Consider the following 26,526-nt stretch of genomic DNA (forward strand, 5'->3'; position numbering starts at 1 on the left):
TCCAGTGCAAATTACAAATGTTTTCCTCAGAAAAACTCAAATATTTACACAGCATTTGGCATCTAGTTCCCAGGAAGCCATAGGTCCCAGAAGACTCTCCTTGACCTCTGAGGGGCTTCTCAAGTCTCTCTGTCACTCCCAGAGATCCGCAGGACCGACTTTGGAAACCACTGCCTTGGGTGCAAAGGGTCTCTTTCCTTTCTTGTGGAGAAGTGCTAAAACTAGAATACCAGGTATTGGATTTCTGGATATAGATCACTACAGTGGTCAGATTCCACATTTCAATGTACATATACAGCAGAAATATCTAAGGCCATCACCCTCAGCAGCCATCTAGTGGAGGGGTAGGCACAGTAGACTTTTTTTCCCCTCTAAATGATTAGTTGAAGGAAAAGGACAAGGTAGTGTTCAACTTAGTTCCTTTTTCTCCTGCTGTTTTCTTCTAACTGGTTAGGTTATCTCAGGGTCATCACCTCTCCCTTCAGAATTCTCTCTGCTAGTGGGTTGTATTTATTTTCTTTTGTTGATAGCCTTTGTGTTTGAGTATCTATTATTTCATATTTCCTTATGCTGTATGAAGTCAGGATCTCTGACATCCATTATAATTTTTTTCTTGATTGATCTTAGAGAGATAGAGAAAGGGAGAGAGAGAAACAGAGAGAGGAACATCGATTTGCTGTTTCATTTATTTATGTATTAATTGGTTGTCTCTTATATGTGCTTCTTGTATGACTGGAGGTCAAATCCACAACCTGATGTATTGGGACAACACTCCAACCAACTGAGCTACCCGGCCAGGGCTGTTGCAGTTTTTATAAGCTCTAAAATGTTTATAATCTCTTGACTTTTTAAAGTCTAAATTAAATGGCAATGTCAAAAGAATCATGTAGTTTGCTTTTATTTTTTGAGAGAAAAAAAAGCTATGGCAACCAGCCTGCTGTTTCTGGTTGAGGAACTATTTTGGTTCTTGAGATTTCAGTGGGATTGGTCCAGCTGGCTATGACAGAAATGAAGTCGGCTGGGTCGGCTATGTGGGGTCCTGGTAAAGAGCTTGAGGTCACTGCAAACTAGGTATAAAGGCATTATCAGGGCTCTGGCAGTTTTCAATCAGATTATAGTATGTGACAAACCAAATTCTGAAATTACATGCCCTATTGTATGTGTTGACAGCAGTTGCTAGTGGTTTGGATTCACCATTTGTGTTAAGATGGTGTCTGGATTCCATTTTCACAAGGTAAATTTAAATATTGCTGTGTATTACAGAATATGGGTGAATGCAGCTTCTCCCACCTCCAGTTGGCAGCCTCACAGTCACCAGGGGACTATTGGGCTCCAAAGCTCCTTTGGAAAACCATCTACCCAGAGCAGAGTACCTCGCTAGAGTGTTCAACAGGCTCATCTAGGAGCATCTCCAACTGGCTAATGCCAAGCCTCCATTTCTGAAAAGCCCTGGGGGGTGCAAATACACACACCTAACCAGAAATCAGTGATTTAGGGAAGTGGTACCCAAACTGTAGTCCACAAACTCATACTACCCAGGCATGAGGGCAGAGATGTGCTGGCCTGTGGTCAGCCCCTGGCTTTTTCCTACCACTTTCTTCTCTGCTCTGAGGGCAGTGCTAGGACAGGCTGAAGGCTGGATGTTGCTGTTCTATTCTCTGCTTAGTTTGCCTAGAAAATTCAAATTAGATGGAATAATTTTTCAGCATATCTAGGGTCAAGTTTGGCTTTTGCCAATGACTAGGATTTAAAAGGAAAGTACCAGAAATGTTGGCATTTAATTATGTTTTAGATCATAGACAAATTTATGATGGGAAAAATTGTGTTCATGTCATAAAATAGTACGTTGTAATTTTTCTGCATTCACAGTATTTCAATATATTCCTTAAACAATGTGTTAGCAGAAGTTTGCCTATTGACCTTTCTTAGGAAGGACTTTCATTCTGAATTTATGTCCTTATTTTTAGTCTTTATGAAAGATAATAATCTTCATGAAAGAATATTAAAGATAGATTCCAACTGTTTTGTTTTAACTACCGGATGTAGGCTCCCTGGTTTATTATTTTATTTTACTCATTCATGCAATCCAAAGTCTGGGTTTCTGATCTGAACAACAGGCATAGACTGAATCAAACATTAGTAAGGTTTAAACTTGCTTCTGCACCAGCTTTGGCAATCACCTGCTTCCCAGGGTCTCAAACTCCTCACCTGGGAATGAGGGACCCACCAAGTCAGCCCTGCGGTTCCTGCACCAATGCTGACATATGGTGGTAATGCCAGCAAGCAAACCAGTAGGTAGATCAGGGTTGAGAGTTCCACAGTCTCCATCCAGGCCTGCCCATGTTGGATGCTCAGACTTGTTTACAGTTGATTTTAATTTAAATCCAAGTTTTGCAACTTTGAAAATATGCAAGTAGCATCACTGAACCATATGTTTATATGCCTCTCCTTGTCCCTTTTATCTGGGTTGACACAGGCAAAGGACAGCAGCTTGAGCTGCTTGGTATCTACAACTGCCTGCTCTGTCCTAGCCTGAGCCCCACTTGGCAGGATGGGGCCTGTCCATCATGACTCCTGCGCCCTGCAGTATGCCCAGCACAGTTCTGGACTTGGAGAAAATATGTTCCCAGCCCACTGCCAGCTAAACACTTGCTTTCCTTCATGTCCCCACTGTGTTTTGCACTGGGTACACATGTCCAGGGCAGAAGTGCTGCTGAGGTGCTGGGAGTGGGGAGGACTACAGCCTGAGAAGATGAGGCTGAAGAACATTGACTCTCTAGTGGCCTGACCTTGTCACAGAGAAATCAACCAGGAAGAAAAACCCCAGATGCACTTGGTCATCAATCACAAGTATTTAAATTATACATCAGAATGTACCATTCCAATTTGTTACCAAACTTCAAACCATATCCCATTTGTTATTTTCCTCTTATATATTAGATACATTAATGAAGTGGCCCTTGAGCTCCTCAAATTTAGTCACATGCATTGTTTCTTTCTATTTGTGTTGCAGATTTTATGTAGATGTTCCAGTGATCTTCTTAAGGTCTCACTTTTTCTTTTCTCATTTCCATTTGTCCAAGGTAATGTCCTCACCCCCTCTGTGGAGAGCTGAAAAATATTCTCTCGTATTCCATGGTATTAACTTTCCACACAAGGACAGTCAGATTTAAGTGAATAAAACCTCTACATCCCTCCCCACATTACCAATGAGGTATTTTTAGTGCCTCAAGAATGGACACAGTCCACACACTTGTTAGCTTCCAGGAGGTCCAGCCCCAGAATGCCACCCACAGGCACAAAGTAGGTAGGGAGGTGACTGATAACACCTTTCATCTCCTTTCACTCGGGCAGCTGGGTAAAGAGAAGAACTATTGGGCATAAATAAAAAAACTGCTAAAAATATTCAGGGCTCAGTAAGGGCACTTTGAGTTATTGCTGCCTGGTGAACCCCAGAGATGGCATTCCACACATTTTGCTAATGAACTAACAGACCCTTTGGCCCTGTGTGTCGCAGGAAGTCCTGTTGGTGTGCCAGGTGAATGGCCTTTGTGCTGCCAACCGTGCTCTCTGACGCTCACATCATCAGATCAGTCTCACAAGATGTTCTTCCTTCCTCCTCCCAGGAGACCCCAGCAATTTCCCCTCTACCTTTTATAGGTACCAGCTTCCCACTAAAATCACATTTAATTTCAAAAAAGGAAAAATCTCCACATTCCTCCTTAGTTTTCTGGAAATTGATCTTTGCATGTAAGTCATTTCCATTCCCATCTTGACCTTAGTAATGTCTTCTTACTGCTTTATTGAACGTATGCTCAATTTCAGCTTTGGTACTTGGTCCAAGTGTTTTGAGGGTGTGGACCCTTTAAGAATGTATTCATAAGCCATTTCAGGAAAAAATCATTTCACTACAAAAGGAGACATTCAAAATAGATTCAAGTCCTTAAGACTTTGGACAAGGGAACTGGCACAGCTAATACCATGTTTAATCATCAGCTAAGTGGAGTGATTCTTTGTGCGTATCACGTGCGTATGCTTCTGCTGTGGCCAGGAGTTCAGTGTCACTGCCTGGCCTCACCCCACCCAGCATGGCTCCTCGAACTTCTTCATGTCTTTCACCATGCCATTTCTTCCATTTGGACTTGCCTACCTAGATTATATGAGCAAAGGATCCAACAGCCCATGGAGGTAGGTGATGGTAGGGAAGCACTTCCCAGCAGGAGGAGGGGACACTGAGCAGACAGAAGCAGGCAACCAGTACCCACTGTCTCCGGTTGCACTCTAGACTGTAAGCTTCTGGGGGCAGATGGTACTTGCCCAAGCTTTCCTGCACAGCTGCCATTTTTCAGGGCATGAATTTCTCAGGTGTCTCAGTCAGTGCCCCCCAATCTCAGTGCTTTGGTTGTTCCTACATGGGTTTCTCTATAAGACCACAAGGAAAAGAAGGGGGAAGCACCAACCTGAAGATGATATGTATACACTCATCATATACCCTGATGCATTTCTATATACTTTATCTATAAGGTGAGGGGGCTAGATGACTGTGTGCATATAGAGCATGAATTTCATAAATCTTTGAAATGGAAGTGGTAGTTCCAGAGTTGCTGGGGAGCAGTGAATTAACAGTGCATATGACAGCACTGTAATTGACTGAGAAGTGATATTAGAATGCAAGGTACTTATTCTCATTATAGAGCACGACAGATAGGACAACCCTGAGGACCTACAGAACTTCTGTGAAGACAGGAATATTCTAGCTTCACTTTTCACTGATAGCCTCAAGCCCATGTGACTAGTGAGCACTTGAAATGTGACTAGAGAGACTAAAGAACAGACTTTAATTGTTTAAATTCTATTTATTTTAAATTATTTAAATTTAAACAGCCATAGGTAGCTAGTGGCTATTGGATTGGCTAGAGCAGTTACAGAGGTTTCCATTTTAGTCTTTTTATTAACAATATGATGTCAATCTCATCTGCAAGTCCATTGATGACAAATCTTAGGACACATGGTCCCTCTGGGAAAAGTGATTTCTAGGAACGCTGGAAGGGAGGGAGTGTCCTGCCCAGCACTCTGACCTCTTAGCCTCTGACATCAGGGGTTAAGCAGCTGGCTGATGACCATGACTGACAGTACACCAAATGCCAGCAGTAGGACATGAAGCATTTTTTCTCACTCAGCGTCCCCATCTTAGTAAAAACATGGGCGTTTCATGAGATGCTAATGGAGGACCTCTCAGCAGGGCCGCGTATTCACACATAAAACAAAGGTTTGCTTGACACCTGCCACAGACCAGGCCCTGGTGGCATGAGAGTGCAGGGCAGGAGCCCCACCCTTGGTGAACCTGGCTCTGTGACAGTTAGGAACACATACTGAACATTGTTGCATGCCAAGCACTGTCTTATTTGGTTTAGACAGAATATGCTCTTTCCTCCTGATAACAGTTCTGGGGGCATAAGTAGTAGCCAGCTTTGTGGGACCCCAGCTTGTGGATGGCGGCTGTGATGCACTTACCAGTGCCTGAGTAACCCTCACCATACTGAGCTGAGCCTGTGCAGATGTCTAGAGGAGGGAGAAGGACAGGAGGGAAGAACTGGGTCTTTGGTTGTGCCTTCACTGAGGCAGACATGACTGAGGACAGCCAGGATTCTGTGCAGGCTGATTCAAGATGTTGGTTGTTTTATCCAGATTCCTAATAGGAAGTAGATGACCCACTCCCATCAGTGTGGTTTCAGGAGGCTTGGACCACAGAGGACTAATTACAAAGGAGGGGCAAGGGATGGGACCTGCTGTACCTGGTGCAGGATGGTGCTTAGGTCTGTGGCTAGGATGCACGTGTGTGGACTGCCAGGGATGGTGAGTAAGGGACCTAAAAAGGGAGGGATAGGGCAATAATCATAACCTCATTGTCCCACTTCCTCCTCTCCTTTGAGTTCCCAAGGGGCAGAAGTACCCTGTGGGGCAGTCTACCCCAGGCCTGTGGGCCAGAGGCCAGAGTGGAGAGGGCCTCTGTGGAAAATTGTCAGCTCCCATCGAGCCCATCTGGTGAAGGATGGTGGGCACAGGAACAATTGTCACCTTTTCTGCAGTTCAGGAGAGGCCAGCTGGATAGAGACCTGGGAAGAATCAGCTCTAGGTGGCAATTAACACCTCAGAACCAGCAAGACTATCTTCCCCAGACACTATTACTATAGTACTACTGGTGGGAGGACTGGAGCTTGGGCCCTGCTCTGAGGCTGCTGTTCATGCTCTTCCTTGTCATGTCTTTGGCCTTCTCTTCTCCAGACTAAAGTTAAAACAGAGTTAGCATTGCTTTACGAGATCTTCCCAGGGTTTTTCATTCTTGTATTTCTTTATTACCTAGCCCACTCACACCTCCCTGATGCTTCTCCAAAACTCCTACATCAAGGTGTCACTTTACACTTTCTAAATCCTGCTGAGTCAGAAGACTAGCAGACAGATGGAAACACAGATAAGTCTTATAGACTCTGCCTCTGCTTGACCTGGAAAATTATAAGGAAATCTCTTTACTGTGTCAGCTTTGTCTTTGACGGGACTGGAAGCAGTTTGAAGTGCTTTGTCTTGAGTTCTTGGTGCATTTTCTCAGGCTGAGCTCCTGCCCACCACAGGTTCATTGCAGAAGAGGCTGCAGCTGCAGGGGCCAAGTGTGTGCTCACCCCTAGCCCCACCTGGATTGTTGACCCCATTGATGGCACCTGCAACTTCGTGCACAGGTAAGCATAAGCACAGGTCACCCCATTCTAGTGCCTAAGCTGTCCTCTAAGACTTTGTCTTTCCCAAAGTAGTATTTTTGGAGGCAGGAGTATATAAGCAAACCTCTAATAGGCTTATAGTTTCATTACAAAGGTGATCAAGTCTTGATATTTTTAAAATAAGGTTTTCCATTTATGAGAAAGTCTCAGAACATGTAGGAAATCTTCACTTGTTTAAAAACCATTTGTCTTTGTGTTGGGTTGACTTAAGAAGTATCTATGGAGAAGCAAGCAAATTTACAAAGAAACATGTAGAGCCCAGCAGCTGCCAGAGTGTGAGGTGTAGACAGGAGCATGTTGGGGGGGGGTGACATTCCAGAGCCACCTTCAGAATGGGAGCAAACCTCATGTCACCATGAAATAGGACAAGGAACCCATCAGAAGCTGGTCAGGGCTAGTCTGACTGAATTGATGCAGCCAAAGAGCAGAAGTTTTAGAGAAGTCAGGGGGGCCAGTGGAGGTAGGGGAAGGAAAGTGAGCTATAGAGCTGGGGAAGTGACAGGGACGTGGTCCCAGAAGCTTTGACCAATGGAGCAGGTGTTGGAGCTATACCCACTTGTCCAGGACTGACAGCATTGAAAGCAATGTTGTCTCCACAGAGGCCAGTTCTCCTTTGGGAACATGCATAGATCCCCAGGACTGCTGGCACAGGTTCCTGGCCCATCCACAGGTCTCTATTCAGTAGGTTGGGACAGCCCGTGGATTTGCATTACTGGGCCATACTTTGAGAGCCCCTGCCATAGATGACAAGGAAATGCTCCATTTTTCTCACTTAAAGTGATGAAAGCCAGATGATAGGGTCCTCGCTCTTGTTACTGTTCTCTTACATGTTGCAGCAAACAGTATGTTTGTACATACAATTATGTAAACTAATTCTGATATAGGATGTTAGTCATCACCCTTTTCTAAATGTGGTTTATCTTAATTCAGTCAGTCATGCCCACACAGGTGACCCTTTGAAGCAATTGAATAGTGCCATCTGGTGACAGCAACAGTGTCACCAGACTATAATTTAACTAAAGCTTGACACTCCCTGGGGAGTTTATGCGGAATCACAGGTCTCCCCTCTTAAATGTGTTTGCCCAGTGGAGCACCTGTTATTTCTGTCTCATCTGCCATCCTAGTATGCTGGTACTGGGGACAGAGCCAGCCAAGCCCTTTGGTGTGGTGAAGGCCACACATCCACTGACCCTAGGGCCAAGGGGAATATGGAGCCAGAGAGACAACTTGGAAATGAGCATCAGTTGGAGAACAAGCTGTGTTGCTGACCCTTACAGTTACAGAACACCATCAAGGTGATTCTCATGGCCTAAAGGCATCCAGAAGACTCTGGCCACTGCAGCTCAGATAGGACTTGTGTGTTCTTATGTCCAGCAGTGTTGGGACTAAAGCCAGTGGGAGAGCTCCTCTGAGAGTCAGAACTATACTTGCTCAGTGAGCCAGCCACCAGTGTGTGACAGTGTCACATAGCTGCCACCTCAGCAGTCAGGGCTCAGATCTGTGTATGACTGGTTTCATAGTTTTCCTGTAGGTTAGCAGTACACAGCCTTTCCTTGTTCCTACTTGTTAAGCTCTGATGATCTTCACATAAAGGAAAGATTATTTTGAAAACACAGAGTAGCAACAACAAAATCAGAAAATAAACCACAGGCAAACTGTGACATCATAGCCAGCCTTCAACCACTGTGGCTCATGCCTGCTGTTGGTTGCTTGGGTGCTCACAGGAGAGACAGGGTGATAAGGGCTGTTGTTGTCACCCAGGCCCATCCATCCTCTGGGAGGGTGGATGCTGTGGCCTGGGGCTTGTGATGTCACCTCCTGCAGCGGTGGGAGGCACCTCACTCCACCTGGGACATGAGTCGGGCCTTTTTGGAGGTTTCAGCTGTCCCTTTAGATCTCTGAGAACCAGAAAGCTGATTATTATTGTATGTTCCCTCTCAATTGGGTACTTGGTCATTGTTGAATTCCATCAATTTTGCATGGCTTTCGAAATATCACTTTCTTTCAAGGTCAGCTGTCTTACAACACGGTCAGCTAAGCCTGTTTGTTTTGGAAGCAGTTAGTGAAAATTGTGGGAAGTAGTTTTTAAAAAAACAAAGCCATCCATAGTATAGAAAGCTCCTTCTGTGCCATGAGAGATGGTAGGACACAGCCACACAGAGGCGCCTAAGTGCATGCAAGAGGTTTTTGCAAGAGGCCATTTATATGTTTTAGAGTACAAACCATTCTGTTTTCCTTTGCAGATTTCCAACCGTGGCAGTAAGCATTGGATTTGCTGTAAACCAAGAGGTACGTGGTGGGTGGGGCTCTTGGTCCCTGGGGCCCCAGTTCAGGTTTCATTTAGTCATCTTCTTTTTTGGTTTCGACCCCTGCACTCCTGTTTTGCTCTCTTTGTCATGTGCCTGAATCATGACTAGTAAGTCCAAGCATGTGTTTTTCAAATCTGAGAAAGTAAACAAATGCAAACCAGTTTGGAGGTGTTCAGGCTTGGGGCTCTGTGGCCGGCCTTTGTTTCTACCATGTTTTTTTTCTGACATGGTCGTGGAAGGGGAAGTTCTGAGCAAATTGTCCAAGTCAGTCTCCATCTGACCCCTGGGGCATGTGATTTAGTTACACACAAAAAGAACTCCTATTTTTGGAGGAAATTTTTAATCCCAATATTCCATTAATTCTTCTTTATCTTCCTCTAGCTATTAGTGTGAGAATGTGGCTGTTTCAGGGTTCCCATAGGCCCTTGGAACTAAGCAAGATCAGAGGGCCTGCAACAAAGGCGTGGGATCAAGGCTTAAACTTTACTCGTCAGTTTAAGCAATAACACAGAAAAGCCATAGTTTCTTTGTAGTTACTACACTTATATTTAAATGAGACTGGGGGCTCAGTGTTTTTCAAAAGCAGCCTGCCTTTACAGCACCATTTTTTCATCATACTCCTCAGTGTTACCATAGATTGCCTAACATGGAAACTTAGAGAAGTTTACATCTGTGTAGAAGTATTTAAGATTTTTAATATTGAAATTTAGGTAAGGAATTAATTACTCACTTGTTTCTTTATTAAATGTTGTCACTGAAGCAAGTAGCGAATTGAGTGCTCACCTCAGAGGGTGATGCTCATCACCATGGTGTCAGTAACTGAAGGAGAGGACCAAGTACTGTGGTCTGGCAAGGTCACCCACTGGTATGGCCACACCCTCTGATGGGTCTGGTGTGTATGACTGCACAGGTGGTCTGGGCCTGTAGTGGATGGCCCCTGGTCAAAGGGAGCATCCCACCCTACCCTCAAGGCCTCAGGGCCACCTGCTGGCCCCAGGGGCACAGGGCCCCCACAGTAGGCTCCCTGAGTCCAGCCCAATTCTAGGACTGACCTGATTTGAGAAGCCCTTTAAAGCCAGGGTAGTGGAGGGGGGAGGATAGTTAAGTATTGCTGGAAGGCTATAGACCCTTGGTAAGTGCTGGCTCCAACATCCTTCCCAGCAATAAACCTGATTCCCTCGCACAGTGGGCAAGCTCAGCCAGGGCCGGCAGAGACTTTCCTGAGCCATTTGGTCTGGGTCTCTCTTTATTTTCCAAAGAGATGAATACTTAGCTAACCTCCAGCACATTTGCTCATGTTAACCCTGAATAGTGAGAAGTCAGTAGAGGAAAGGAACAAAAACACATATGGTCAGGTAGCATTTTTTTCATACTCACCTCTTTTCTTTTCACCATCCCTAACTGTGGCCCATGGTCTCATCACTGATTTATGGTAGTATTGCTGCTGGTTAGCACGTGCCTGCTCAGGGCAGAGCCCCCTTGGTAAGTCCCAGCTGTCTTCCTGGGACTGCCTTTGGGTTCCATGATTCTGCTGACATTCTTCATTCTTCACACATCAGCAATTTTGAGGAGGGGTTATTGTGGAGTTTGATTAGAGGCACAAGTAACCTCACTCCACCCCCCAGAAAAAAAGAAGCCTTTCTAAAGATTCAAGCTTTTTCAGTAACTTTTAGTTACTTATGTTTGTTTATGTTAAGTTTTAATATTTTTTTAGTTTTAGTATATTTTTAAATATAGTAATTTTTTTTAAAAAATCTTGTTTTTATGCCATTTTGAATCTAGATGCTGATTTTTAATTCCCTTTTGTATTTTCTATTGCATCATCATTGCATTAGTTAAAACACCTTCACCTTTGAATTACTGTGTTATTTTCTGTACTCATTAAATGAATGGCACTTGTTTTCTGTACTGCTCTTGCCCCCCAGCTTGAATTTGGAGTGATTTACCACTGCACAGAGGAGCGGCTGTACACAGGTCGGAGAGGCCAGGGTGCCTTCTGCAATGGCCAGCAGCTGCGGGTCTCCGGGGAGACAGGTGGGGACTTCATGCATCTTGTCACAGTTCACTTCAGATTAAGAAATGTCCATGGAAAATGCCAAAAATCACCATTCCATGAGACAGTGGTGAAATCTCCTGCTGAGAGTTCAGTCTCTTTTTAGGGACACCATGTCCCTGAATAACTGGAAATTGAGCCAGTTCTATATCTTAATGTTTTTGTGAATGTGGCCAGAAGCTTTAAATAGTCTCATTCTATTTTGTACTCACATCTTTCTTCTTCATTACTAAAAGAAACCCAGTCATTAGTTATGATTTGGTCTCTAGCAGACCAATGAATACCACAGGCAGAGTCAGAAGCATGCTGTGGCTTCAAAGTGTTTAGGTGAATCTCAGTAATCATGTCACCTGGATGATGTCACTCAGGTACAGTCTGTGGCTCCTTGGATGTGGACTAACTATAGCTGGCTTCAGTTTCTGTGAGAAATCATATACACAAGTAATGTTTTCACTCACCACCAATGTTCCATTGTCATTATTATTCTTAAAGCAGAACCTCAGGGGCATCCAGTAGTTCTTATAAAGGGACTGTGTTATATTTAATCTGCATATAACTGTGTATCAATAACAATATGCTGGTTTAGGTGGCTTACTCTTTTTGTTCCCTCTCACTGATTAAACTCGTAATATTTTAGCATTTTGTAAGATACTCTCAAGGACAGAATATTACAAGACAAATAAAGAGAAGAACCCAAGACTAGGAACAGGTGGATTAGAAGACTGTAAAAGATCCATAATATCCATGTTTGGACATTCCTAGTAACATCTCACTTGTGTGTTTCTTCAGTAGGACATCATAAGGTCCCCTCTCTCCTCAGTTGTCTCCTTTACTGATCATGGAGTCAGTTTGTGGTATCAACACTTCTCTGAGCTCCTCTGCCTTCCTTACTGCCTCCCTCTACCCATTTCCAGCTTCTCTTTTAAACATTTCTTTCCTGCCCTGGCTGGTGTGGCTTCAGTGGATTGAGTGCTGGCTCACAAACCAAAGGGTTACTGGTTCAATTCCCAGTCAGGGCACATGCCTGGGTGGCGTGTGAGGTCCCCGGTAGGGGGCACTCAAGAGGCAGCTACTTATCGATGTTTCTCTCCCTCTTCTTTCTCCCTCCCCTCTCTCTAAAAATAAATAAATAAAATCTAAAAAAAAAATTATTTCCTAGTGCCTGTCTTCCATTGCCTATTTATTCTGCCTTTACTTCCTCCTTGGATAACACCTGTGTGCCTAGGTGGCCTCAGAGCAATAAGAGGTATGCTGTGCCCTCCAGCTGCTCCTCATCTGTTAAGAAGTAAGGTTCCCCAGCTGTCATCCACAATGATCTGGTGAAAGCAGCATCATCCATGAGCCCTGTACTGTTACTTTCTTATATTTGGGTTTCTATAATACCAAAGGTGTTGATCCAGGTGCAGCAGGAAGTATTTGCTTATTTGCAGTGACACAAACTCCTCTTTGCAGTGTTATGACCCTACGAACAGCTAGTCTGTTAGGGAGGTGACCTGTCATTGTATTAAGGTCAGGGCAGAGCTGCCTTGCAGAATCTGAGGAGGCTCCCAAGGAGGCCTATGAGAGTCATGAGCACACCCAGGGTGAGAAGGGGAGACGGTCATGATAGGCTTCAGACTGAGGTGGGAGAAACAGGACATACTAACCAGTTACCACTTGAGTCCCAGCCCTGCTCCATTCCTCCCTCTCCCAGAAATGTTTTGTTTGGCTGTGTAAAAAGTGGGATTAATTACAGCCACACATGCCAAGAGGCAACCACTCAAGCTGAATTGTGTAACTCAGTAGTGAGAAAGCATATTATTAAATACGCTTATGTGAACTTTGCTCTATCTTCAGTCTGACTTTAACACTCAGCTCTATTCACACACACTCAGCTCTAGTCAGCTGCCTGCATTGCTTGGTAGTGCATTAGAACTTCATGTCCTTGCTGGGGCTCTCAGACCTCTCGTCCTGCACTGGCGACCCCATCCACATGGGCACTGTATTTGGCCCATCATTGGCCTTTTTGTCCCAGATGTTCATTGCTCACTGTTATAAACCCCCCTCTGCTACACACATGTTCAAAAACTCTTTTGTGACTTAAAAAAAAATTTTATCCTTACCAAGGACATTTTTTTTCATTGTTTTTTAAAGAGGGAGAGAAATAGGGAGAAACATTGATGCGAGAGAAAAAATAGCAATTGGTGACCTTTTCATACATTGCACAATCGGGAATCAAACCTGATATGTGCCCTGACTGAGAATTCAACCCACAACCTTCTGGTCTATGGGACAACACTCCAACCAACTGAGCTACACTGGCCAGGGCTGATTTTTTTTTTTTTTTTTTAATTCTAACTTACTTACAAATTCTAGTGAGTGTTTCAACCTGGTCATTTTCTATTTAATGGGTGACTAGGTTTCTGTGGAATGTGATGGAGTATACTCTTTATCAGCACAGTCTTTAGGCATTGTGCAGACCTAGTTTCAAATCCTGATTCTACTATTTTCTAATGCTGTAGCTTGTCAGTTAACCTATCCAAACCTAAGTCCTCATGTATAAAGTGATATGATGATAATTATCATCATAATGAAAACTTTGAGGGTTAAATAAAATTATATATAGAAAGCACTTGGCAAAGTCCCTGGCACATGGTACCCAAAAAATCAGAGTCATTATCTTTTTAATCATTTTTTTATTTTTCAATCACAGTAGACATACAATATTATAGTAGTTTTAGGTGTACATACCAATGATTAGACATTATATAACTTACCCAATAAATCTTGTATCCATCTGACACCATTCAAAGTTACTCAAATATTAACAACTATATTCACTATGGTGTATTCTACATCTCCATGACTATTCTGTAACTATTTGTACTTCTTAATCCCCCACCTATTTCACCCATTTACCGAAACCCCCTCCTATCTGGCAACCATCAAAATATTCTCTATCTATGAGTCTGTTTCTGTTCTGCTTGTTCACTTCTTTTGTTTTTTAGATTGAATGGTTGATAGATGTGTATTTATTGCCTTTTTTAAAATATTTTTTATCTTTTTCCCCCTTTTTTTTAAAGAAGACCCTTTAACATTTCTTGTAATACAGGTTCAGAGGTGAAGAACTCCTTTAACTTTTTCTTGTCTGGAAAGCTCTTTATCTGTCCTTCTTTTCTAAATGACACCTTTGCTGTGTAATCTTGGTTCTAGGTCCTTGCTTTTCATCACTTTGAATATTTCTTGCCAAACTGTTGTGGCCTGCAAAGTTTCTGTTGAGAAATCAGCTGAAGGTCTTTTGGAAGCTTCCTTGTAGGTAACTGACTGCTTTTCTCTTGCTTCTTTTAAGATTTTCTTTTTGTCTTTAACCTTTGGCATTTAATTATCATGTGTCTTGGTGTGGGCCTCTTTAGGTTCATCTTATTTGGAACTCTCTGTGCTTCCTGGGGTTATATGTCTAGTTTATTTACCGGGTTACGGAAGTTTTATGTCATAATTTTCTCAAATAAGTTTTCATTTCTTGCTCTCTCTTTTCTACTTCCAGCAACCCATGATGCTAATGTTGGTAGACATGAAGTTGTCCCAGTGGCTCCTTACACTATCTTCATTTTTTTTTGAGGGGGGGGGGTCTTTTTTCTGTTCTGATTGGATGTTTTTTGCTTCCTTGTATTCCAAATTGTTGATTTGATTTTTGGCTTCATCTACTGTACTGTTGATTCCCTATAAATTATTCTTCATTTCAGTTATTGTATCCTTTATTTCTGGCTGGTACTTTTTGATGATGTTGTGGTTCTCACTAAGTTCATGGAACATGCTTATAACCAGTGTTTTGAACTCTGCATCTAATAGATTGTTTATCCTTATTTTGTTTAGTTCTTTTTCTTGAGTTTTGTTCTGTTCTTTCATTTGGGACATGTTTTTTTTATCTCATTTTGGCAGCCTCCCTATGTTTGTTTCTATGTATTAGAGCTGCTATGTCTCCTGGGCTTGGTAGAGTGGCCTTATGTAGTAGGTGTCCTGTAGGGTCCAGTGGCACAGACTCCCTAATTACTGAGGCTGGGTACTACAGGTATGCCCCACCCCTGCCCCATGTCCTGCCCTGTGTACACCCCTCTGTTATATTTGAGCCTTGGTTGCTTTTGACACGTCAATGGAAGGGATGTACCCCCAGGCCTATCAACGATATGGACTGGTTGCAACCACTAACCACCATGGAGGATCAGTTGTTCCAGGGCCTGCCCCACAGAGCAGGACTTACTTCAGCAGGGCTCTGGTGCCAACTGAATCCACCCCTTGAGTGCGTCCTTACAGAGGTGGCTGGGTAGTGGTGCTTCCACATGGTTTGAAGCTGCCCACCAAGTATGCTGACTCTGGGGCCTCTTGGAAGGTTCAGGCCAAGGTCAGCCACCACCTGTGTTCTGCACAGAGTTACCTGGCATGAGCCACAAAGCAGTCTGCAGATGACTGCTACTTGTGTGGGCTTGGAGGTGCCCAGGAGAGGTCAAGCTGAAAAACCAAGGCTGTCTGCCACTAGAGCTGGATTTGGGACTACTTAGCAAGAGATACTGGGCACGCTGATGCCAGAAGCTGCTTGTTTGAGAGATTTTAGGAAAGTCTGAGGCATGAGCCAAGATAGGCCATTCATATGGGTAAGCCACTGGAAACAGCTTGGGTGGCCCCAAAAATTGACTGGGGCAGGGTCTCAGGGAATCACCGAGGCAGAGGGAACAGTGTGAACTGGGTTGATGGAGGCTCAGATATGGTGCCCATCTACCAGCTCTGCCAGGACTTATCTGGGAGAAAGCTGCCCCCTCAGCTCTTGCCCTGATACCAGACAATGCATTTCCTCCCCCATATGTCCCTGGCACCTTTTGAGCTGCTGTCCCTGTGCTGGAGCTCAGAGGGAGTAAATTAGAGTAAGTCCATGCATGGGCCCTTTAAGAGGAACTGCATGGGACTCCAGAAGCCCTCTGTCTCCTTCAGCCGCAATCCCTGACAGTTTTTACAGGCAGAGGTAATGGGGAGTTCTCTTCCTGGCACTAGAACTCTGGGCTGGGGGTCCTGGTGTGGGCCTGGGACTCCTCACTCCTCGATGGGGACCTCCGAACCTGAAATCCCTCCCAATTTTTATCCACTACACATGGGTATGGGACAAGCCCGTTTTCATATCTCTACCCCTCTTACTAGATTCAATGTGGCTTCTTTAAATCTCTGGATAGATTTCAGGTGGTTCTGAATTCTGGTTGTTCTGCAGTTTAGTTGTAATTTTGATGTGGTTGTGGGAGTTGGTGAGTACCACATTTATCTGTGCTACCATCTTGACTGAAAGTCAAACGATTAGCAATAGTCATTATTAAAGAAGAAACTTGAGTCTTTGCACAAGATCAGTCATAGACCATTATTAAAATTAAAATGCATTTCTGGAGGAAACAGCCATTAAAATGAGTACCACTGATTTTTTCTCCTGTGCTGCTGCTGTTTTTTTTTTTTTTTTTTTTTTTGCTTTCTCTTTTCCAGTTCCTATTATACCTTTCTGTAATGTCTTCAAAAACAAAAATGAAATCTCCAACAAACAAAAAAAGCTACCCTGGATTAGGGTAAAGGATTAGATGAGGCCAGGTTTTATTTGTAGCCTTTTCTTCAAATTTTACTTGGCAAAATTTCAAACATCCACAAAGCAGACAGAAAAAGCACAGTGAACCCATCACACAGCTCCAGTACTGCCAACTCATGGCCAATTCTGCTTCAGCCATACCCCCAGCCAATTCCCAGCTCCCTGATACAATTCCCTGATACAAATCCCAAACATGATTCCACTTTCTAGCTAGCATTTTAGCATGGATCTCTAAAACATGCAGACAATTCTCTGAAAACCTAATCACAATACCAATAATATCACAACCCTCCAAAAATTAATAATCATTCCTAAAATCATTAAGTGTCCAGTCAGTGTCCAAATTGCCACTTATCTCATCTATGGAAAATGGCCTTCCAGAGCCACAATCTGAGTTCTAGCAGTCATTATAGCTCGTAGGAAATTTAGTTGTTTTATAATACGAAATTCATCATGAATTCATACTGATGTTTTCTAGTCTTTATTTAACACTTCTATGTATGTCTCCTCTGCCCCATGGTAAAAATCCCTATGCACAGTGATGCCAGGAATTTAATAGTGTCACACTATCCATGTTTGCTTTATCCTACAACACACACCCATCAGTTTCAGAATATAATACTAGCCCTACTATTAACAAATGATTACTAAAAATAGTTTGAAAGGGTTTTTTGGTGGTTTTGTTTTGTCTTTTGGAATTTATTTTTGCCTTTCACAAATATTCCACTAGGGTCTGGGGTCAGATTGCTGTGAGAGTCTCTGAAGTGGTTCTTTGTTCCCTTAGGTTATGCCACCAATTGAGGATAATCACTTAGATACCTTTGTTTTACTTTATTTTTTATTTAGAAGGATAACTTTTGTAAAATTGATTTTATTTTGTAATTATTTTTTAAAAAGTGAATGGTTCCAAAGTCAAATCTATAATACAAAATATATTCAAAGAAATTTAGCTTCTGTCCTTCCTTGTCCTTTTTACCCTATAGATAACCATTAAAAATTTTAATAAACTATTAACATTTTTATTTTAATAAAATAAAATAGTCCATTTTTATTCTTTAAAAAATAAGCAGCTGTTTTGTTTGCTTTTATTGTTTTCATATAATTTTTGGTGTTTAGAAAGGTTTATATTTTTGTTATAATAATTATCTTTGACTTAAAATATTTATATAACATCCCTAGTTCTCTCTTTTTGGAGTTATTGTCTATTGAGTCCCTATTATAATTAATACTAAACTTAGCTTGTAACCTCTTCTCCCTGCTCTTTGCATACTCCAGTATATCACTTAAAAATGATATTCTTTTACTCTCCAAAACTACAACACAATCAGTGAGCATATTCTAGTTGTCACATCCTCACCCATTATCTTTAACAAAGATTTTATTTATTTATTTTTTAGAGGGGGGGAAGGGAGGGAGAAAGGGAGAGGAAACATCAATGTGTGGTTGCCTCTCATGCACCCCCTACTGGGGGACCTGGCCCGCAACCCAGGCATGTGCCCTGACTGGCAATCAAACCTGCGACCCTTTGGGTTGGATTGGATTGCCAGCACTCAATCCACTGACCCACACCAGCCAGGGCACATACTCACCCATTATCTTTTCAATTTTGGATGGTTGTGCTGTAGATGCATTGGCAGAGCAAATAGCCATTATGCACTATGCTTTTACCCTAAAACTGTCATTTAGTATTTAGCCTTGATTCCACAGGTAAATGTATATTTAATACCCACCACATTATGTTGATGTTTCTGCAACCATTTTGGTTGTGTGAAGCTCATTCACTAGCACAGCTTTCTCAAACTTTCTGAAATTAGGACCAACCCATTTACATTCCGGAAAAAATTGTTGAAGACCTCTAAAGAACTTTTGTTTATATAAATTACATCTATATTTATATATTAGAAATTTTAATAGAAATTTAAAAATACTTATTAATTTATCTTTTTTTGCTTTTTAAATTTATTATTTAAAATGAAGAACTTTACATTTTAATAGGAATAGTATATTTTTATGGAAAACAACCACATTTTCCACAACAACAAAAAATTTTTTTTGCTGTGAGAAGAGTGGCAGTGTTTTACTTTTTCTTTTCCAAATCTGTTTGCTGTCTGGCTTAATGGAAGACAATTAGATTCTCATATCTGCTTCTATATTCAGTCTTATATAATATATTTGGGGGGTTGTTCTTTTTTAAAATTTAATCTTTATTGGGTTTTTTTGCCATTACCATTTCATCCCCTTATACCCCGTTGCCTGTAGTAATTACCACACTGATGTCCATGAGTCCTTTTTCCTTTTTGTTGAATCCCTCCCACCCCCTACATCACCCCCACCACTAGCTGTCATCAGCTTTCCATATATGAGGCTGTCTCTGTTTTGCTAGTTATATCAGTTTGTTCATTAGATTCCACATATGACTAAGCTCATATGGTATTTATCTTTCTCTCACTGGCTTATTTCACTTAGCATAACATTCTGCAGATCCATCCATTCTGTTGCAAAAAATAAAATTTTCCTCATTTTTACGGCCAAGCAGAATTCCATTGTGTAAATATCCCAGAGTTGTTTTATCCACTCGGCTACTGATGGACACTTGGGCTGCTTCCATATCTTGGCAACTGTAAATAATGCTGTAATGAGCATAGGGGTGTTTATGTTCTTTTGAATTAGTGTTTTGGGTTCATTCAGATATATTTCAGAAGTGGGATAGCTGGGTCAAAAGGCAGATCCATTTTTAATTTTTTGAAGTATCTTCATACTGCTTTCCACAATAGCTACACAAGTCTGCATTCCCACCAACTGTGCAAAAGGTTCCCTTTTTCCACATTCTCGCCAGCACTTGTTCTTTGTTGATTTGTTGATGATACCCATTCTGACAGGTGTGAGCTGATATCTGACTGTGGTTTTAATCTGCGTTTCTCGGATGATTAGTGACATTGAGCATCTTTTCATATGTCTTTTAGCCATCTGTATGTCCTATTTGCAGAAGAGTCTATTCAGGTCCATTGCCCATTTTTTAAGTATATTTTATTGATTATGCTATTACACTTGTCCCATTTTTTTCTCCACTTTATACCCTTCTGCCCTGCACCCCACCAGCCTTCAAACTTAGTTGATGTCCATGGGTCATACATCTAAGTTCTTTGGCTTCTCCGTTTCCTATACTATTCTTAACCGCCCCTTCTATTTTGTACCTACCATTTATGCTCCTTATTCCCTGTACATTTTCCCCCACTTTCCCCTTCCCTGCTGATAACCCTCCATGTGATCTCCATTTCTGTGATTCTGTTCCTGTTCTAATTGTTTAGTTATTTTTGTTTTTGTTTTGTTTTTAGGTTCAGTTGTCGATAGTTGTGAATTTGTTGTGATTTTACTGTTCACAGTTTTGATCATCTTCTTTTTCATAGGTAAATCCCTTTAACATTTCATATAATAAGGGTTTGGTGATGATGAGCTCCTTTAACTTGACTTCATCAGGAAAACACTTTATTTGCCTTTCAATTCTAAATGATATCTTTGCTGAACAGAGTAATCTTGGATGTAGGTCCTTGCCTTTCATGGCTTTGAATACTTCTTTCAAGCCCCTTCTTACCTGCAAGATTTCTTTTGAGAAATCAGCTAATAGTCTTAAAAGAACTCTTTGGAAGTAACTATCTCCTTTTCTCTTGCTGCTTTTAAGATTCTGTCCTCATCTTCAGTCTTGGGTAATGTAATTATGATGTGCCTTGGTGTGTGCTTCCTTGGGTCCAACTTCCTTGGGACTCTCTGAGCTTCCTGGACTTCCTGGAAGTCTATTTCCTTTGCCAGATTGGGGAAGTTCTCCTTCATTATTTTTTTCAAATAAGTTTTCAATTTCTTGCTCTTCCTCTTCTCCTTCTGGTACCCCTGTGATTTGGATGTTAGAATGTTTTAAGTTGCTCTGGAAGGTCCTAAACTTCTCATTTTTTTGAATTCTCATTTCTTCATTCTCTTCTGGTTGAATGTTTGTTTTTTCTGTCTGTCTGCTCCAAATTGTTGATTTGAGTTCCAGTTTCCTTCCCTTAACTGTTTGATCCCTATATATTTTTTTATTTCACTTTTCATAGCCTTTACTTTTCCCTCTATTTTGCGACCATACTCAACCATTTCCATAAACATCATAATTACCAGTGTTTTGAATTCTGCATCTGATAGGTTAGCTATCTCTTCATTGCTTATTTCTATTTTTGGAGTTTTGATCTGTTCTTTCATTTGGACCATATTTTGTCTTGGCACAGATGTTACATTTTAAGGGGCGGAACCCTAGGTACTTGCCAGGGCAGCAGAACTCACTGTGTTGTGGTGCTATATGTGAGGGTGGTGCCAGAGAGGGAGTACTGCTGCTTGCTCAGCTCTGGGCCAGTGTTCAGTCACTTCCCCCATTACCCACAAGTAAATTGGGTCCTTCTGGTGCTGATTCCTGGGTGGGTTTGTGTACATTCTGGGACTCTCCAACAAACTCTCCTGTGAGGCTGGGAGTTTCTCCCAGCACCACAACCTGCACAGGTTTTTGCAGCCAGAGGTTTTGAGGCTTTCTTTTCTTGCACTGGAACCCTGGGTTGCAAAGTCTTTCTTGCTCCCCAGTTATTCTCAGTTTATCCGCAGGCAAATGTGGGACTACCTGGTCCACCAGCCACTGCCTCACCCACTCGGTCCTCCAGCTGCTGCCTTGCCTGGTGCATCCTTTCTGTCCCAGCTGCCCTTCTCCACATCTCCTACCAGTCTGAATTAATGTTTCATCTTTAACTCCTTGGTTGCCTGATTTCCATACAGTTCAGTTTTCTGGCAGTCCCAGCTATTTTTTGTTTTTAAATTTGTTGTTGTCCTTCTTTCCGTTGTGTGAGGAGGCAAAGTGTATCTACCTATGCCTCATCTTAGCTGAAAGTCCATTGCCCGTTTTTTAACTGGGTTGTTTGTTATGGTGTTGAGTTTTGTAAGTACTTTATACACTTTGGATATTAACCCTTTATCAGATGTATTGACAAATATGTTCTCCCATCCTGTGGGTTTTCTTTTTATTTTGTTGAAAATTTCCTTTGCTGTGCAAAAACTTTAGTTTGATGTAGTCCCATTTACTTATTTTTTCTTTTGTGTCCCTTGCCTGGGGAGATATATTCAATAAAAAATTGCTATGAACAATGTCTGTGATTTTGCTGCCTATGTTTTCTTCAAGGATTTTTATGGTTTGGGGTCTAACATTTAAGTCTTTGATCCATTTTGAATTTATTGGTGTAAGAGGGTGGTCTAGTTTCATTTTTCTGCACATATCTGTCCAATTTCCCCAACACCATTTATTGCATAAGCTATCATTAGCTCATTATATGTATTTGCTTCCTCTGTTGAATATTAATAGACTATAAATATCTGGGTTTATTTCTGGGCTCTCTGTTCTATTCCATTGAGTTCTATGTCTGTTTTTATGCCAGTACCATGCTGTTTCAATTACTATGGCCTTATAATATAGGCCATAGTAATAGTAATATAATAGTAATATAATAGTTTGATATTAGGTAGTGTGGTTCCTCCAACTTTGTTCTTTCTCAGGATCGCTGTTGCTATGTGAGGCCTTTTGTGGTTCCATATAAATTTTTGAAATATTTGTTCTAGTTCCTTGAAATACATCATTGGAATCTGGATAGGAATTGCTTTGCATCTATAGATTACTTAGGGAAGTATGGACATTTTAACTATGTTAATTCTTCCCATCCATGAACACAGTATATACTTCCAATTATTTGTGTCTTCTTCAATTTCTTCAGTGTCTTATAATTTTCCTTGTGCAGGTCTTTTACATCCTGGTTAGGTTTATTCCTAGGTATTTTATTCTTTTTGTAGCTGTTGTGAATGGGATGGTTTTCTTAATTTCCCTTTCTGTTAGTTTGTTACTGGTATATAAAACTGCAACTGATTTCTGCATATTAATTTTGTATACTGCTACTCTGCTGAATTCATTTATCAGTTCTAGTAGTTTCTTGGTGGAATCTTTGGGGTTCTCTATGTACGGTATCATGTCATCTGCAAATAAAGGCAGTTTTACTTCTTCCTTTCCAATTTGGATGACTTTTATTTCTTATTCTTATTTGATCACTGTCGCTAGGACTTCCAGTAAAATGTTAAGTAAGAGAGGCGAAAGTGAACATCCTTGTCTTGTTCCCAATCTTAAGGGAAAACACTTGTAGTTTTTGCCCATTGAGTATGATGCTGGCAGTGAGTTTTTCACATAAGGGCTTTATTTTGTTTAAGTATGTTCCCTCTATTCCCATTTAGCTGAGAGGTTTGATAAAAAAAATGGGTGTTAGGTTTTATGAAAAGCTTTTGCTGCATCTATTGATATAATCATGTCGTTTTTATCCTTCATTTTATTTATGTGGTGAATCACATTTGTTGGTTTGCAAATGTTGTACCAACTTTGCATTCCTGGAATAAATCCCACTTGATTATGGTGTATGATTTTTTTATGCATTGGTATATTTGGTTTGCTAATATTTTGTTGAGGACTTTAGCATCTGTGTTCATCAGGGATATTGGCCTGTAATTGTCTTTCTTTGTAGTATCGTTACCTGGCTTTGGTATTAGGATAATGCTGGCTTTGAAAAATGGGGTTGAGAGCCTTCTCTTCTCTTGAATTTTATGAAACAGTTTGAGAAGGAGAAGTGTTAGTTCTTCTTAGAATGTTTGGTAAATTTACCTGTGAAGCCATCTGGTCCAGGGTTTTTTTTGTTTTTTTTTTTTAATACTATTTCAATCTCATTAGGTGTAATCTGTCTGTTCAGGCTCTCTGATTCTACCTGGTTTATTTTTGGAAGATTGTATGTTTCTAGGAATTCATCCATTTTGGCCAGGTTGTCCAGTTTATTGGCATATAGTTGTTCATAATATTTTCTTACAATCTTTTGTATTTCTTTACTGTCGGTTGTGATTTCTCTTCTTTCATTTTTTATTTTATTTATTTTGGTACTTTCTCTTTTTTTCTTGATGAGTCTTATTGAAGGCTTGTCCATCTTGTTCTTCTTTTCAAAGAATCAGATCTTAGATTCATTGATGTTTTGTATTATTTTTATAGACTCTGTTTCATTTACTTGTGTGCTGATCTTTCTTATTTCCTTCTTTCAGTTACTCTAGGCTTTGTTTGTTTTTCAAGTTCCTTTAAGTGTGACGTTAAATTGTTTATTTGAGCATTTTCTTCTTTTTTGAGATAGGCTTATAATGCTATGAATTTCCCTCTTACGATTGCTTTCCCTGTGTCCCACAGATTTTGGATTGTTGTGTCCTCATTTTTATTTGTATCAAGATATCTTTTGATTTCTTCCTTGATCTCATTGTTGACTCATTCATTTTTTAATAACATGTTACTTAGCTTCTATGTCTTTGTGTGTTTTTCAGTGTTTTTCTTGTGATCGATTTCTAGTTTCATAACATTGTGGTCAGAGAAGATGCTTGATGTGATTTCAGTCTTCTTATATTTATTGAGATTTATTCTGTGTCCTAACATGTGGTCTATCCTAGAAAACATTACATGTGCACTTGAAAAAAATGTATATTCTGTGACTTTGGGGTGAAATGTGGCGGATACCAGCGAGCAATATCCATCTCTGCTGCAGATGCCCATTGAAACATGAGAAAAACATACACAGAGACAACCAGGTCCTGTGGGGAAATAGGGACAGAACGGCCACTCTCTCTAGTGGAGAGCCCCTCATCTCCATTCCCAAGCAGATTTTTATTGAGAATACAGACTTAGTTTGTGGATTCACAGTCTGGCAGAAAAGATCAAAAGAAGTAGGTGACTTACAAAGGTGCAGACAAACCCCCACTGTGATTCTGGGCAGAGCTTGGAATTTTATCATTTGAAAGGAGTAACAGGGCTCAAAGGGCAGTTTTGGTTTCCTGTCTATGCCTACAAATTCTAATCCAATAACATCCTCCAGCAAACAGATCTCACAGGATCTTGCATATTCTATGTCCCAGGCCTGATTACCCCAGGGGTCCACCATTTGTGGTCTGGACTGCACCGCCCCTGCTATTTCCTTAGGCCTGAGTTAACAGAGGAGACAAAGGCAGCCAGGAGACTTGGATTTCCCACGTCTAAGAACAAGGACTCAGCCTTTGACAAAGCCAAGGGGGCAGGGGTTGATGTACATCACCCCTTCATTTCCACAGCCCTGAATCTCTTCCCAGAAGCCTCCACGTGATCATGCCTGTCTTAGGCGATTCCCTCCATGGGAAATCTTACCCATCATTGGCTAACTGATCAAGCTTAGGAGGTTTAGGCACAGAACAGGCAGCGTTCATGCCAGGGAAATAAGTTTTTGTCTCCTTAGTGGCTCCTGGTCCAGAGGTCTCTCATTCAGCCTAAGTCACGGGGGGTTACAGTTTCCTGAGACCAGGCAGGGCAGTCCCCAACAGTGAAATGCTCTGAAAATGTCAATTAAATACATTTGATCTAGTGTGCTGTTTAAGGCTGCTGTCTGCTTGTTGATTTTCTGCCTGGAAGATCTATCCATTGAAATCAATGGGGTGTTAAAATCCCCAACTGTGAGTGTATTTTCCTTGGTCTCTCCCTTTATGTCCATCAAGATTTGCTTTACATATTTAGGTGCTCCTGTGTTGGGTGCATAAATGTTTACTAGGGTTATATCCTCTTGTTGGATTGTTCCTTTATCATTATGTAGTGTCCTTCTTTGTCTCTTATGATAGCCATGGTTATAAAGCCTATCTTGTCTGGTATAAGTACTGCTACCCCAGCTTTTTTTTTTTCTTTTCCATTTGCATGAAATATCTTTTTCCACCCCCTTACTTTTAATCTGTGTGTATCTTTCAATCTGAGATGGGTTTCTTGGAGGCTGCATATATATGGGTCTTTTTTCTTATCCTTTTGCGTGCTATCCATGTCTTTTGTTTGGAGTACTTAAGCCACTTATATTTAAGGTGATTATTGATAGTTATGTATGTAGTACCATTTTATTGTAGATTGTTTTCCTCTGTTTTTTTTTCTTTAACTTTTTCTTCTGCTGCTGCATAAAGCAAGGCCTTTAACATTTGTTGCAGTACTGGTTTGACGTTAACAAACTCCTTTAGCTTTTTCTTATTTGGGAAGCTCCTTATTTCTCCTTCAATTTTACATGATAGCCTTGCTGGGTAAAGCAGCCTTAGTTGTTGGTCCTTGCTTTTCATCCCCTTGAATATTTTATGCCACTCCCTTCTGGCCTGAAATGTTTCTGTTGAGAAATCAGATGCCAGTCTAATTGGTGCTCACTCATAGGTAACTACCTGCTTTTCTCTTGTGGCTTTTAGGATTCTCTTCTTGTCTTTGAGCCTTGTCATTTTAATTATGATGTGTCTCAGTAGAGGCCTCTTTGGGTTCAACTTGTTTGGGATTCTCTGAGCTTCCTGGACTTCTGTGTCTTTTTCCTTCACCAGATTAGGGAAGTTTTCACTCCTTATTTCTTCAAATAGGTTCTCGATCCCTTACTCACTCTCTTCTTCTGGTATTCCCATGATGTGGATGTTGTTATGTTTCATGTTGTCTAAAATGTTTCCTAAGCTCTTCTCATTTTTAAAAATTCTTGTTTTTGCTGTTCTGCTTGGATGTTTTTTTCTACCTTGTCTTCCAAATCACTGATTCAGTGCTCTGCCTCATCTAACCTACTATTTATTCTCCCAATGTATTATTTATTTCAGATATTGTATTCTTTACTTCTGACTGGTCCTTTTTTATGGTTTCTGTGTCCTTTTTTCATGCTGTTGAGTTTGTCCTTATAATCATTACTCTAAACTCTC

At 41.2% G+C, this 26,526-nt stretch overlaps 1 protein-coding gene across 4 annotated transcripts in view; it reads left to right on the forward strand.

Annotated features, from left to right (window-relative positions):
* The window catches only part of IMPA2 (inositol monophosphatase 2), a 64,720-nt gene that overhangs the window by 25,381 nt on the left and 12,813 nt on the right, over positions 1-26,526 (forward strand). For all 4 annotated transcript variants that reach the window (XM_036009337.1, XM_028524653.2, XM_036009338.1 and 1 more), the window contains 3 exons: positions 6,630-6,734; positions 9,017-9,062; positions 11,008-11,116. In XM_036009337.1, coding sequence (XP_035865230.1) covers positions 6,630-6,734; positions 9,017-9,062; positions 11,008-11,116 — 260 coding nt within the window. The remainder of the gene's footprint in view (positions 1-6,629; positions 6,735-9,016; positions 9,063-11,007; positions 11,117-26,526) is intronic.

This window comes from Phyllostomus discolor, chromosome 9 (genome assembly GCF_004126475.2).
Source record: "Phyllostomus discolor isolate MPI-MPIP mPhyDis1 chromosome 9, mPhyDis1.pri.v3, whole genome shotgun sequence".
NCBI classification, from domain to species: domain Eukaryota; kingdom Metazoa; phylum Chordata; class Mammalia; order Chiroptera; family Phyllostomidae; genus Phyllostomus; species Phyllostomus discolor.